The sequence below is a fragment of the Lathamus discolor genome, chromosome 5 (assembly GCF_037157495.1).
Source record: "Lathamus discolor isolate bLatDis1 chromosome 5, bLatDis1.hap1, whole genome shotgun sequence".
In the NCBI taxonomy this organism is placed as follows: Eukaryota; Metazoa; Chordata; class Aves; order Psittaciformes; family Psittacidae; genus Lathamus; species Lathamus discolor.
Window position 1 is genome coordinate 35,759,903 of NC_088888.1, and position 14,975 is coordinate 35,774,877.

The following is a 14,975-nucleotide window of genomic DNA, read 5'->3' on the forward strand; positions in this document are numbered from 1 at the left end:
CTTGATCTGAGATTTTGAGGGAGATTGTGTTCTTTTCAGTCTTTAGGTAACACAGATTTATCAGCTACCAAACACAGCTGCCCTGCAGCATCTCCAACACATTCAAAACCTAACAGCTTAGAAAGCTTGTCAAATGAAAACTAATACTAATCTCCTGTGCATCATCCCCTTCCTTAGACCAAAACACACAGAAAAACTAATTCAGATCAAAGCGGCCAGATCAAATTGCATAAACTCCAGAGGAAAAAAAAAAAATATGAAATCCTGGTTATTAATCCCATTTAAACGCCCGATATGGGAATTTTGAACCACATAAAAAGTGGCTTTTCCCCTTGTTGGAAAACAAAAGAAAGAAAAGCATTACATGGGAATGTATATAGTAGACCCCTGCAAATACATATATAACTGACATGGGTAGTCTTAAGGTAGGAGATGGCAATCTAGGGAATTTACTGCAGCTGATGGGTAACATTTTGAAGCCCCAGGTAGCCTATAGGAAGATCTGTGCTCCTTGATAATGCTCCACAACATTCTGAGGTTGTCAAGAGAGCCTTTTCCCAGAGGGTTCTTCGTGCTGCTGCTACAGAAAAAGACAGCATATTCAAGAGGTGGTGAATGTAGCAGCAAGAACAGATCTCAGCTCTTTGATCTGCAACCATAGGATGTTAGTACCTTGCATTCAGACCAATCTTGTTTTCTCCCTCAAGAAAAGGTAGGGAAGAGCAGTGGTTAAAGAAACTCCCAGGTCTATGCTGAACTACATACAAATATTCCCTTTATTCTTTGAAGGAAAGACCAGGCTGCATTGGTTCAGGGTTTTTGGTTTTAGTTTTGTTTTTTTTTTTTTTTTCTTTAGGGCAGAAAGAATTTTGCAGCATGAAAGGAAACACATACCACAGCCTGAGAACCCCAGCTTCAGGGCAATGATAAGGTTGAAACGCTAAGCTCGTACAAGTCAGGAAATACCAAGCAGATGACACTTGGCCCACTGCACTATGCAGAACTCTTTGTCCAGCAGCATGACAAGACTAGGGAACAGACCCTTTTGCTCATTTCATCTTGTATTGCTGAATTGAGTGCTCCAATTCTTTACAAAAGGTATATTAGGTTAAAAAAAAAAAATGAAAAAGAAAAATTAAGAAGCAGCCTGAATACTGTGTAGAGGATGTAAAGAAGCAGACTGCAGCCACAACTGCTTGCTGACGCGATTTGTATACCCTCTATTATTTGTGTTCAGCATTATCTGTAAACAAGTGTCATTCAAGATCTACTCTTATTTATTACTGAACCTGATAATGATAATATACCAAGAGGGCCAACCAAGAATGAGACTCTTTTGCCTAAAACATGGTACAAATCGCTTACAGTCTACAAATAGGCAAGGTATATAAATACTGAAGAAGAAGATATACTAAGGAAGGAAGATAAACTGTATGGGGAAGCAGAAGGTTGGAGAAAGGTCTGCAGAGGCCAGAGACAGCCCAGTCAAAACCATGAGTCACAAAGGAGGGCAATTTTGAGCTCCTCTGGCCTCGCTCCCACCATCAGTTTCTGCCAGCTCTTTTCTTTGGTTTTACCTCAACACTACATTTATTGTGAATCGGTGATTCTCCCACCAGTTAGCGCAGCAGTGCTGTGTCTATCCTTCTTCTGTAGGGTTTTCAGCAGCCACCAAGATGCAGAAAGCGATCTATATCAGCCATTCCATCTTGGTGTCAGATCTGTCTTTGCCATCTAGTAGGAAACAATTCTGACTCTCTCGTTGCCTTGGATCTCATCTGGTCTTGCATCCATAAACATACATAAACACAGACATCTCAGAAGAGCAGCACTGGCACCCATTTTGGACTAGAGAATATTACTGCACTGGATGCAGACAAATAGACATTTGAATTCTGCTTTTTGCCATTTTTCCTTGAGAAAGAAATCAATTATCAGTGCATTAATATTGCTTTGTGATTTTATTGCAAACTGATGGAAGTCCATCACCAAGCAATGACAGAACTTTTGCTCTGGGAGTCACTCAGCACCTGGAAAGGGGAAACTTGAACAGAAGAGCAACTTACCAAATGAACACTTCTTTCAAAAAATCTTTCCCTTCCTCTCAGAAACATAATTTATGGTACCTTTCAAGGAGGAAACAAAATGGAAAGATAAAACCTCCTGTTCAAAGTTCAGATTTGCAACTAAATCCACTTAGGCTGATATCTATCAAAAATTTGACATGCTTGAAAACTGCCCTCCCAGGAGGGCACAGTCGGAAACATAATCCCATTAAATACAGTGTGGAAAATAAATTGTCCACTTTGTTTTGTCTTTCTCACCAGAATTCATACATCAAATAGTGCAAAAAGAAACAGTATGGATAAATGCAATGAAATGACCAAGTCATACACTTTCTGCAGGCTGAACCCCTCCTGGTGTCCCACAGTCAAGGGCAGCTCATATGTTAGATGACATTTTCCCTGTAGTCCACACCAGGCTGCTCTGAGCTCTCACGAGTGCTAATGGTTAGTTAATGTCATGGCAAGCCATGCCATTAAAGATATTTTCTTTTCACAGAACTGTATTCTACCTTCCAATAGTTTCTGTTAAGATTTGTTTTCCATTTCAGATTTGCGTTCCAGCAGGGACCGAGCAGACCGTGCTGCTCTTGTACCCCATCCCGTGGTGGATCCCTGAAGTGTCACAGAAGACAGCTGACCTCCCTGCCCCTGAGGATGCTGCGCAAGTGATGCCACGGGGCTGTATTTGCAACCGAATGGACAGGAGGAGAAAAGCACAAGGACCTGTATAGACTCCCCTCTCTGGTTTTCAATCTCATGTCTCTGAAGTCTTTGACGGCTGCCTCTCAGAAAAACTAGATAATTTACTAAACAAATAAAAGTACGGTCAAGTCAAAGCTTTCTTTAGTTTCTTTGTGGCTAGACTTTTTTATTTCTGAATCCAGTTGCAGAGACAAAGGCATCTTTAGAATACATACTCTCTTCTGTTACAAGGTAGCTCACTTGGGACCAGGTTTTACTTACTTGATTTCATTTATTTGATAAAAATTTTTACTTTAAAAAAGTTATTTTTTCACTCTAACAGGAACATCAGTCCATAGGATGGCTACCCACCAGTCTTGAGCAGTGCTATACAGCACTACTGGCATAAAAAGATGGCAAACAGTAACCAACCTTACAGAGCATAGGTCAGCTTCATTGGCATCCCTTTGGCTGCACTAAGTAGCATCAATGTTGATGCTAAAGCAAATTAGAACTAATTAAAACACTGTGATTAAATGCATTAAATAATTCTTCAGCTATGCAGATGGACATGAGGACAAATATATTTACTGGGGCAACTGACCTAGAGCTAGTTTGGAAGCCATGTTCAACATGTCCTTACAACACCTGCCTCTGATAATAGCACTCCTTTTGTGACCCTTAGGTTCACCTCACCATGCCAAAAGGGAATCTAGGGTGTTTGGATGCCTATAGGAAGTCAAGACAAAGGCAAGTGCACTGCAGCCAGCATGGCACGTGTGTATCAGCCTCACAGCCTCATGCATGTATCAGCTCCCACATTTTAGTAACTCAGCCTTTCTGGTATGAAACCACTGCTGTATTTTCACCTTGTATTCTCCAGAAAGAGGTCCCAGACCCTAAGCTTTACATTAGCAGAAAGATGCCACTATAAAGAGCAGCACCTAGAAAAGAAAAAGGTTCTCTAGATCGCGTGATTTATCTCCCAGGCAGATCACACACTTTGAGCTATGCACATGGTCGTGTTATGGTGAAAATACAGTTAAATGGTTTGTGTGCCCACCAAAATGTCACCCTCCTTTCTGGCCCTCCTTCAAAGTAGTAATGAAACTCAATGGCAGACCTTCACTCAGACTAAACTCCACCACTCCTCCACTTCATTCCAGCCAAGAGCAAGAGAAAGGTAATGAAACTGAGCCGTTGCCTTTCCTCCCTGATATCCACACATGCCTGCAGTCTGTAGGCTTTCTCTGTACTGCAGCTTGCTACCAGGACTGTGGTGAGTCCATCCTGATTAGCATTAAAATGTTTCTTTATTTGACATTACTTTCACTTCAAAGAATGTACAGACTGCTCCTGACCATTTACACTGCTTATCCAGTGACATTATCTTGCTTTAATACTCAACAAAGGTCAGAATATAGATAAACGTATGATAAATCTAGCCCCCAAAAAAACTGTGAATATTTTACAGCAGGAGTTGTATCCTAAAATTCTGTAAAATACAGCATGCAGCCATGGCATAAATAAAAAGAGCATTCCAGAGCAATGGAGTTTTTCTTTGTTTTAAGCACTCTTGGTGCTCTAAGACAGTCAAAGATTTATAGCATATGTATAACAGCTAGTTTGTATACAGTTTAAAAACAAACACCTAAAGGACAGGAAAGTATACTATTACATCCTCAAAACAAATTTAAGGTAAAACAGAAGTAAAGAAAATCTTCACTCGGTAACTCAGAAGATGACAGAACAAGCAGCTTAAAGTAAATGAAAGAAAACAAAATCCTAGGTTTTGGGTAGGTATGAGGCAAACATTCTTGAGCAAGTTTTCTAGCAGCACACTGAGCAAGCCAGGAAGAGAGCTGGAAAGGATCGCCTTCAGGAAATGTTTTCTCTTTCCATCCCAACAAGAATTCTAGGATGTATTCTCTATTAGCCTGGCTTCTCAGAAGCTGATGAAATACTCAGTGACCATTTTTAAAAGCTAATAAATTAGAAAGGGGAGAAAAAAAAAGTCACTGAAGGGCAGTTACTAAGTCACCAATGCAATTTCTTCTGCAAGAACTGGCTAAAAATTGTGTTTAGGGGACTGACTCCACACAAACTTTACTTCATGAGTTCTGTGGTTAAGATGTGACGCTACATTAACTTTGATTCTTTGAAGACCATTCCTAATTTGGTAAAGTCATATTAAGAAACCCTCTGCTGCCAAGTGTTACCACATCAATCTAATACCAAACCATACGCTTTTGGGTAGCTTTCACCTCTCCATAACCAGTTTGTATCCTTGTATTCCATGCACACCATTGCACCGCACCAATGGCTACAATTCAGACCAATTCGCTGTGCAATGGGGCAACTAGGCAAAGATCTGAAAAGTGCTGGGAAAAAAAGCTATACCTGCTCTTCTCTGCTCAGTTTTTTGTTTATGGCAAATTTCTTGCTGCATCTTAAGTTATCCTTCCTTTTCCATCAGCATAAATTATGCTAGGTAATATTATGATTGCAAACTTCAAGTTTTTTCCTGAAGCATTTCCTCTTTTCAGGCTCATGGCTAGCGTTGCACTGGAAAGTGTTTTATCTATCACTGTAAAAAAATATGAGGGCAGTGATTATCAATTAACAACCAGAAGTGGCTAGAGAAACATCAACAGAAGCATATCCCATTAGACTACACGGGGCCATAGAGACCAAAATGATTTGTATTGCCAGGATTTTGTTGTAGAAGACAGTAGAGGGGCAGAGGAGGGGAGGGCATTATTCACACTGTCAAAAAACATTTTGGCTATGTTATTTCTGAAGAAAGCATTCCAACTCTTCACCATGAAATGATCTTCATCGTGAATCTTTCATCAGAACTTTTTAAAACCTACCTCAAAACATGATACTGAATCAACCAGAAAATTACGAAGCATTTGGGGTTTGATCCTAAAGAATACACTAAATGTTTGGAAAACCCTGAATCCTTTGCAAAATGTAACCTCCATTCATCCTGCAGCTTCCCCAAGAACATATGAATTTGTTCAGATACAAAATGCCATTCTTAAACCAAACTCAGACCTTCATTTGCCGTTCAAAAATAGGCTTTTGATCCCAACTCTTTCTTACTCAGTTTTTAATTTTCAGGCGCCTCTGCACTTCCTGGTCTCAGGCTTGACAGGAAATGGAAGTACCAAAATACCATGAAAATGGCTGTGCCTGTGGTGAGGCTGGTCTGGCCGAAGAAATGGAAACACTAGCGAGGTCCTGAGTGAGCCAGGTCTTGAAAAGATTTGTAGCCCAATTTCCAAACGAACAGGGTTCAGATAGGTTTTGGATAGCAGCTAAACTTTTGGAGGCTTCTCAAAATGAACCAAACCTTGAGGTTTAGCAGCTCTCAAGGAATACATACAGCTGTTCCTCGAGGTATTCAGTGGGAAATGGGGGATGGATGAGAGCACCACAACTGGACAAAATACGCATGATCTACACTTTTGTTTGTTTCCTCTGTCCTTCTCTTGCCTCCCCACCCACGTTCATTGCTCCTATTGAATTCCAGTTTTAAAATCTTATGGTTGTGCAGTCAACCTGCCATCTCCATTACGACTTTCACATTATAAGGTACAGTTTATGTTGGCTGCATGCAGAAAAATTACTTCTAACCCCTGATCAAAAGATTTGCTGACTCTTTCAATAATAACTCTCCCAGGTTTTGTTTTTGTTTTCTTAGTGGGAAGTATCTTGAGAGTTTATTGGAAGGAAGCATTGTTGAAAGTGTTTTATTTTCAGAGCTGATGTACCCTTGGTTGTACCAATGCCCATTTGCAGTAACAATGCTGGTAGGATCTGGAGCCACTTACAGTTTTATTTATGGCCTTGGTTTTTCAGTCACAATTAGAGTAACTTTTCCAAATGTTTGTGTTTGCAGACGCCATCCAAATAGGTCCTTTACTTGGAAAGCTTTGATTGTGTTTAGCTTCGCTTTACTGAACTACCTTAGTGGTCCGTCTTATATTGGTGAGTGTTGTGGAAGCTATCCAGTGCATTAAATGCTATTGAATACTCACAAAACCTGTGCCAAGGGATAAAAAGGAAACAATTGTTCCCTGAAATTTTCAGCCTCTGATGAAAGAAACTTTTAACAGGCAGAGGTGTTCATTTCAAGAAGCAATTTCAAGCAAACTTTCTTTGTAAGATCTAGGATCAAAATTGTATTGAGAAGGACACATGGTTCAGCAAGGCTTTGAAAGAATAAAATTAGATAGTTTGTAGATTAAGTCATCAAGATTTTGAAATAAGCAGCACTATTGTTTGTACAAGTACATGCACACACACAACACTGCAACTGAGATACAAGATGAGCTGATGGTTCAAAAAATACAGCATAAACAGTGTGTTGGTAAGTGACATGATCATAAACTTACTTATTTGAACAACAAAACAGGCTTTCTTTAAAACACTGTGTTTCAAAACAAAAGTACCTATATCTTTAAGATATGACTGTTCCCCTAATACATCAATAAGGCTCAGTTCTCATCGATTTCACACACCCAGAAATAAACTGTGCATCTAACAGATCAGAATAAAAATTCAGCATTGCACAAATATTCTAACACTTTACAAGTATTGCAGACTGTTGCCTGCCTTTCCATAAACAAGGCAAAAGGACAGGATACTTAAGGTATTTTTTGGAATGTAAGAATGTTTTACATAAGTATTTGACACAAGGGGAGGAAAAACCAGGAGCAGCCAAATTGGCTAGAGTCCCTCCAGATCTTACCGTTTCTTATGAGACTGCTCTCAGCCTACCTTCCCAGAATGAAAGCCATTGTTCTGTTGCCAGTATTTGTTTATTTGAAATAACAATAAATATAATACTAAATAATACTCTTTGGCTGTATCTTTGTAACTGTGGCTCAGTTAGCAATTCAGAAGTGGAATACTGTGTTTCCCCTCACTCTGTTTATCATTGCAATATGCTCCTACTCAGAAGAGCAGAGTCTAGGAGCAACTTTAGCAAAGAGTATTTTCTGATGACAAGAGGCCAAGACTGGTACAAACTCAAAGTCATGTTGGGCTATCTCTAACCGAGTGAACCAATAAGAACTTCTAAACTTGTGGACCCTGATGCACATCCTGGCTCCAAAATGAAGACTCAGGTGTGCATCAGCCCACCTCTCATGCTCCTCCTCTACCCTGGCACACAGATAGGGACCCAAGTGAGTGCTGACTGAGTCCACAGTTTGAGCAGAGAAAGAACTGTTATAACACTCATACACTCACTTTAGATATAGCTGTAAAGACAAGGGGACCAGACTCTAGACTGCCTGGTGCATCACAACTACTTGCTGACTACTCTGATGAATCCACCTGCCTTAAAGTGTCCTGATGGCTATCATCAAGGTTATAGGAAGCCATATGCTCATCAGTCCCTGTAGACCTGCAGTCGCAAGTTAGGCAATCAGGAATCTCTTGGAGGTGTTATTTGTATGAAAATTAATGTCTTGCTAGTGGACTACCGTAAAACTTCCAACATCTGACAATCACGTATTTACCTGAAATACAGATATGGGTGGCTCTTCTGAGCATTTCTGCCGCAGTGAAATGCAAAAGTACTATTCCTGACAAAACAGGGGTACAGCTCTGTAAACTACTGAAAGTCTTCACTGGAAGTTTACATGTCATGGTTTACAACACTGAGAGGGTGTACTAGCAGAGAAGGGGGGCTGAGTGAGCGGCTGCGTGGTACTTAGTTGCCAACTAGGGTTAAACCATGGCAAATACTTGCTCTGTTTCTGGAACCAGCAAGGACATAAAAGTTTAAACAGCACAGAAATCTCTTCAGACAGATGAAAATATTCATAAAGACAGACATTGACTCCCTGCTCCCTGCCCAGCCATTATGCAGTTTATCACTCAGAACCCAGAGCTGTTCAACACCCAGGCAAGGAAAAAAACTCTGATTCATGCAGTCGTCTTTTGGAAGATGACCTTAACTTTAGAGACACTTTTGCTAGAGGAAACTAAATTTGCTACTGTGTCATCACTAAGGTCCATCTTATAGCAGATTTACCACTGCAGTTAGAGAGACTGTGCCCCTGATATTTCCACCACTTGGCAAGCAAGCTGCCTATACTCATGACAGTGCGATACCATCAGCGATGTGCTCACCCTCCTCATACCATCCTGCAGTTTTCATGAAACTTGGGTCCACAGAGAAACATGCTTTGTCCCCATGGTGTCTAGTTATTTGTGAAAATACCAGTCTTTCTCTGCTATTCTTCTTACCACAAATAAAACCAAAATCTTTATCTGTTGTGCAGAAAAGAATGGCAATTCTCTGTCATCACACACTGGTACAGCAGGTGATAAAAGTCATAGTTTCTTGGTCTTTCTACACAGCCTTGGCTTATTTTTCCCTAGAATTACGCAGATACTATCCATAAATATTAAGAAAGGTATACAATGGAAGGGGTTCTGCAGTCTGTGAGCTGTAAGCAACATGACTGCAGGAGTAAAGAATGATTTACTGCTGTGGTATTTGTTGCTGTAATAGCATTGCTCTTTTGTTGGTGTTGTTTAAACAGGGAAGTAGACAAACAGTAGAAATAAACCTGCCTCATACAAAGTTTAGTCTTGCCAGAAGATGAAAAAAGTATGTGTGTATGAGTGTAGTGTATGTGTGCTGTTTTCTTCCTGTGGGTGTCTGTTCATTATCCAATTTATGGAAGCATTTCTAATGTCGGCTAGTATTCATGCAGGTTAGCCATCTCTGAAAGAAGAGCGCAGGCAGCAGAAAAACAGGAGAACCTAGAGTTCTTTACTAACAAAGCTAGCTACCCCTATTGAAATGTTCAAGCTTAATTCAGCCCAAAAGCATAACATATCCAAAGCCATTACCTTTGGTAGCAGGAGGAGAATCCACCAGGATTCACTTTTCTAGGCATGGTTCGTAAAGATGCACACTACTACATGATACAGAGATGAGCAACACACACTCTGAAGAGGTGAAAGAGGTAACAGAGGGACTTCAGACATCTCTCAGCTTACACCAAAGTCAAATACATCTGAACAAGTCTATGACATTTATTTTTTTAAAGAGTTTGTGCACCTACCCTTGGCCAAATTTTTCTTCCCTTTTGTGAGGCAGGCAACCACTCACCAAATGACAGTTAGATTCAGCAGTGATTTATATACATCTGCTAAAAGACTTTGGCATCATTTGGGTCATGGAACATTTAAAGACGATAAAACACTCATAATCAGTCTTATTTCACACTTGGACAAATTAAGTTTTGGTAGCATTTCCAGTTTACCTCCACATTGATATTTGGCACTTTTTTATGTGCAGAAGAAAGAATATAACCTTTAATCTCTTGTAAATGCTGCTTGCACATTTGTGAAAGTGAGCTTGGAATTAAATTGCAATGTTAACCTGTTAACTGTAATAGTACATATCACCTGACAGCTTAGGGGTGCATCAAATGAGGTGCTTAAAGAGATGAGAATCACTTGACTTCATCTGTCCCACACTTTCAAATGCCACACAATACAAAATTCATGGAGCAAACTCATTCCTTCAAGGTTTCAGTTAGCAGCTTCGAATCTACAAATCATTTCCCACCAAAAATTAGACAAGGAGGCAAAACTTTTTGTCAAGCATTTCAGGTATGATCAGCTCAGCCATCCCCCACTGCCATGTGTCCTTGAGCTTTCTCTATCCCCCCTTACTCAAAAAGGGGAAAAAAAAAAAAAAGGAAATTAAAAAAAAAGACAAGAAACCAACTTTCAGTATTTTACAGAAATTTTATGAAAGACTTAGACAAAAATGGTGTCTATTTCACTTTGCAACTGCCTGTAACTTTAACATAACAAACTCCAAAGGGCAGAGCCTTCACCAAAACACTTAAAAACAGCTTGAAAGAGGTACTAGCTGTCCGTTATGTTTACTCAAGCACTTGTTTAAAAACACATTTAAGGAAAATGTTTTTATTTCTGCAGATTGTATTAATTATAGCTTTGCAAACACTGCAAGCTCTACAAGAAGACTGAACCGAGCTGTTAGCTGCAAACCTCAGGTCTTGGCTAGAGAAGTGCTTATGGCTTATTTAGCAAGCCTAATGAATTGGCTCACCCATCTCTAAGCAGAGTTCCATGTTTAGCACCACGGAGCCTGCGATAGCCAAAGAGGCTTGTTTCACTTCGCTTTCTAATTAAAAATAAAGTCAAATCGGTCAACCCAAGACGGTCCAAAAGCAGACCTCACTGCAGCACTATTCCGCTTCGGGAAAATAAAAGCACTAACGCGGACATTAACATTGGCCCGAAGCTCTGCGGAGACCCACAGTAAACTTCCACTTAGCTTGCCACGGGCCGTGTGCTCCCCGGGACAGACGCGCAGGGGCGGCGGTGCCAGCCGCTCTCCGCGCCCCGCGGTGCGGGACAAGCAGCGGCAGGGCTCCCCGCCGGGCTGCGGGCTCCGTCCTCCGCCTGTCTCCAGGCAGCCAAGGCCCGCACGCCGCCCGGCTAAAAGCACCGGCCCGCTCAGGTGCGCCCCGGGGGAGCAGCGCCCGGCGGCGGGCTGGGGGTGCTTACCGTGAGGGCGGAGAGCTTCTGGGCCGGCACTGCGGGCAACAGCTCCGGCAGCAGCAGCAGCAGCGGCACCCACATCCTGAGGCAGAGCCGGTGGGCACGGAGCGGCTCCGGGAAGCGGAGGAGGGGGACTCTCCTTGGGGTGTCGCTCCCCCTCCCCGACTCCTACTCTGGCTCCTTTTCAATCGCTCCGGCTGGGAGGTCCCAGTTTTGGTCTTCTATTTTCTTTTTCCCCACCGCAGCCCTTGTAATTTGGGGACGGGTGTATAGCTGGGAGGAGGCAGTTTCTCCCTCTCTCCGTGTTCCTCCCTCGCTACTCGAGCCAGCCCCGGCTCGGAGATGCTCCCGAGCCTCAGTCTCTCCCCTTTCGCCGTCTAGCCGCCCAGGCACTGCCGAGGGGATCCGCCGGACCCCGCCGCCTCCCTCGGGGCGCCGTGCCTCCCTCCGCCTCACAAGGGCTGCTGTCTATCCCTGGGAATCGCTGTCTTTCCCTTGCCGCTTCGTCTTCCCGGTGGTGGGAGAAGCGGGAGGAAAAGATTGGGACGGGAAGGGAGAATCCTCTCACACTACCCCTCCAGTATGGGAGCCCGCGGGAAGACACTGCCGCAGCTGCAGAGGCTGGCGGTGTGCGACCTCACCGAGCCGCTCTTCCCCTTTTCCTCTTATCCTCCCCCCTCCCCAGCCCGGCCTCCGCTTTCTCCTCCCAGACCCACAGGTCCTCGACGATTAACCCTCCTCGGTGCTCCCGGGGGGGCGCCGGTTTGCTCCCCCCGCAGGGCTCATTCCCCCCACGCCTCCTGCTGAATCAACATGTGCAAATACTGACAGCCCCTGTCGCTGCTGGGACGCGATGGGAAGCGCCTCGATGCACCCCGACACGCTCCCTCTGAGCCCCGGCCGTGGCACCGCCGTCCGCCCGCTGAGACCCGCCGGTGCACCATCGGGGTAGGGAGAGGAGCAAGGACCGAGGCAGCCAGGTTTCTGGAGGGGCAAAAACCAAAGAGCAGTGTCCTGAGGGGCAGGGGCCGGCAGCAGGGCATCGCGGAGGGCTGCCAGGTCTACTGGCTAGGCAGGAGCGGGTATTGCCTGCCCCTGCCAGGAGCAGGGTACACCGGAGAGATGCAAGTCGCAGCAGGGCTGCCGCTACACGTGCAGTAAACGCTAAGTGAAAACTTCCGACGGTTTTGCGCTTTTCCCACTTATCTTTTAGGAGTCAAATAGAGGTGGTTTATTATTTCCTTACTGAGAATCGCCAGAGGATTTCCTCCCCTCAGCTGCCTGAAAGAAACCCTTCTACTGCAACTTTGTCAATGAAAGAGTTCCCCGTTCCTCCCCTGAAACCCGCGATTCGCTGCCAGCCTGCAGAGGTAGATCCCCACGGTTTAGTGGTGATACCAGGGAGTCCGAAGCTATGAGGACTTGATTTGCTCTCAGGGGGTACGCATTTATGGGAGAGGACGGGGGTGTGAAAGAGCTTTAGGGAGGCTGCTAAGTGGCACGCTCACGGCGCACAGGGGACAATTTCCCCAAGGGTCCAGATCTGACCCTGCAGGCTTGTCACAGCCTGGCGGTCACACGCCTCAGCCAGGGCTCGGGATGGAGTGCACTCTCCGGAGCAGCAGCTGCGTGACCAGTGAAGCAACGCAGAGAGAAGCAGATGTTAATTGCAGGCAGACTCTGTGTGACTTACATCCAGTAAGGCATCTAGTGCTGATTTTTCCAGATCCTACGATGTTTGAGGCATACAGCCAACAAAATAGTCACAGCTTCAGATCTCAAGTGAGCACCCAGAGACATAAGAATTTGGAAAGCCACCCTTTCAAAAAGTTTGGTTTTAAACAACTCAATTATTTACACAAATTATGTGCCTGCATGTGTGTTTGCATGCCAGTAATATCTTCTGAGCTTTTTTAATGGGAGAAAGGAAAGAAAGCTATGATGTCATTGCCCAGCTCAGAGCATGTTTGAGACCCTTCACTGCACCACACAGACCTCTTCCATCACTCTCAAACTATCTGCGTCTCGCACAGAGGTAACAAATTGCCACTTGCTGCCTTAGGCAGTGCAGGACATTTTGCCAGTGTGGGTTTCACAGCCCTTTTCTCTCAGCTGGGAGGTGGTGAAACTTGGCAATGTTGATGTCTGTCAGAGACGGAAGGAGCTTTTTTTCTTGTGACCATGACTCCAGCCTCTTTCATACCTCATGATTACTCTCCATATGCACTTAGTCCTGTTTTCCCCTTATCAAACCTGTCATTCCCTTTGCCTTGTCCATTGAGTCAGTATCACCTCTCCAGAATCGTCTTCCCAGTCCACTTCCATCTCCTGTCCCAGTCTGTTTCCCAGTTCAGGTCTAGGTGCTCTTCATCACCAAGCTACCTATAGCTCTATGCCTGCTTTACCTTCTGTCACACTCTTTGTAGCTTGCTAGTCCCACAGCCCCTTCACCTTAAGCTCAGTGTTCTCCTGTGCACTGCTGGTGTGAAGCTGGCAAAGGGGATTCACAGCAAACAGTCCCATTGTTCTCAGTCTGTTCTCAGGACCTACTAAACAGCACAGCAGCTCAGATTTGACATTGCAGGGAAAAAAATCCCTTCTCAGTATAGACGAGAAATCTAACAAAAACAAGCTGCAGGTTTTTGAGGGTTTAGAACTTAGTCAAAATTGAGTGGATTTCCACAGAGCTGGCAATAGCCAAAAGGCCAGAACTCTGCAAAAACGGAATGCTAGAATTCCCCCAGCTTTTTTCTTAAAAATCTTGATTATACAGCTTAACATTTCTTCTTCCCATTCTTTGCCCCTCATACCAGAAGATAATGAAGCCTAAACTAAAGTAAGCATTTTTAAAGGAAAATGTGAGACCAAATGATAAAAATCTGGCAAAGTTTAAGCAACTGAAAATAGTGATTTATAATGTAAAAAGATAGAGTGATTTTAACAGGCAGAGCTTCTGGGCAGCACCATGGTGGTGGGAAACTTGCCTCCAAGGACTTCTAGTCTAATTAGATAAGAAATGTAAAAAAGAAATAAATGTTTTTCCTCATTACATCTGGGGAAGGACTATGAGGGAGTCACATCAGTGACTTCCTTACAGGAGTTAATATCCCATTTAAAAAGGAGACAGATTTCCAGAGAGCCCACGGGTCCATTCATAATATATGGTGAGTGTCCCCTCTGCATAGATGGCACTGAAGGAAAATTTTGGGTTGCATTACTTGCTGTAGTTCATTAGTGGTGGGTGTATCCTGAGCACATCTCCCAGCTGCCATGGCCAGATGTTTTCTGGGTCATGTCGGGGTCATTTTTGACTTCTGCCACCTCACACCAGGACCATGTCCAGACTTGATCTGTGCTACATTAGGAATTGTTCCCAAGTTTCCTGAGGTCCTACACTTCTGCTCTCATCATGAGGCCCATGTCTTCTTCTCTTCCTCCAAGTCTTTGTAGAACTGTTGTAGAAAGCAGCTCAGATTGCTCAAATGAGTGAGCTTCATGGAGAAATCCTGTACAGTTTAACAGCAGGGGATCCAAATATAAAGGAGATGTTTTGGGAGCATTTACTAGGGCATGGATGCTTTCTTTTCATGCTTTCACTTATGTTAGAAAAAGCGAAAAAAGAATTATCTCTTTGCTATAGAATTGTGCAGGCTGCTTTAA

The 14,975-nt window shown here is 43.5% G+C and overlaps 1 protein-coding gene across 3 annotated transcripts in view; it reads right to left on the reverse strand.

Moving 5' to 3' along the window:
- The window catches only part of SMOC2 (SPARC related modular calcium binding 2), a 145,926-nt gene extending 133,960 nt beyond the window's left edge, over positions 1-11,966 (reverse strand). For all 3 annotated transcript variants that reach the window (XM_065680378.1, XM_065680377.1, XM_065680376.1), the window contains exon 1: positions 11,322-11,966. In XM_065680378.1, coding sequence (XP_065536450.1) covers positions 11,322-11,396 — 75 coding nt within the window. In that variant the 5' untranslated portion in view covers positions 11,397-11,966. The remainder of the gene's footprint in view (positions 1-11,321) is intronic.
- Positions 11,967-14,975: the final 3,009 nt, after the last annotated feature.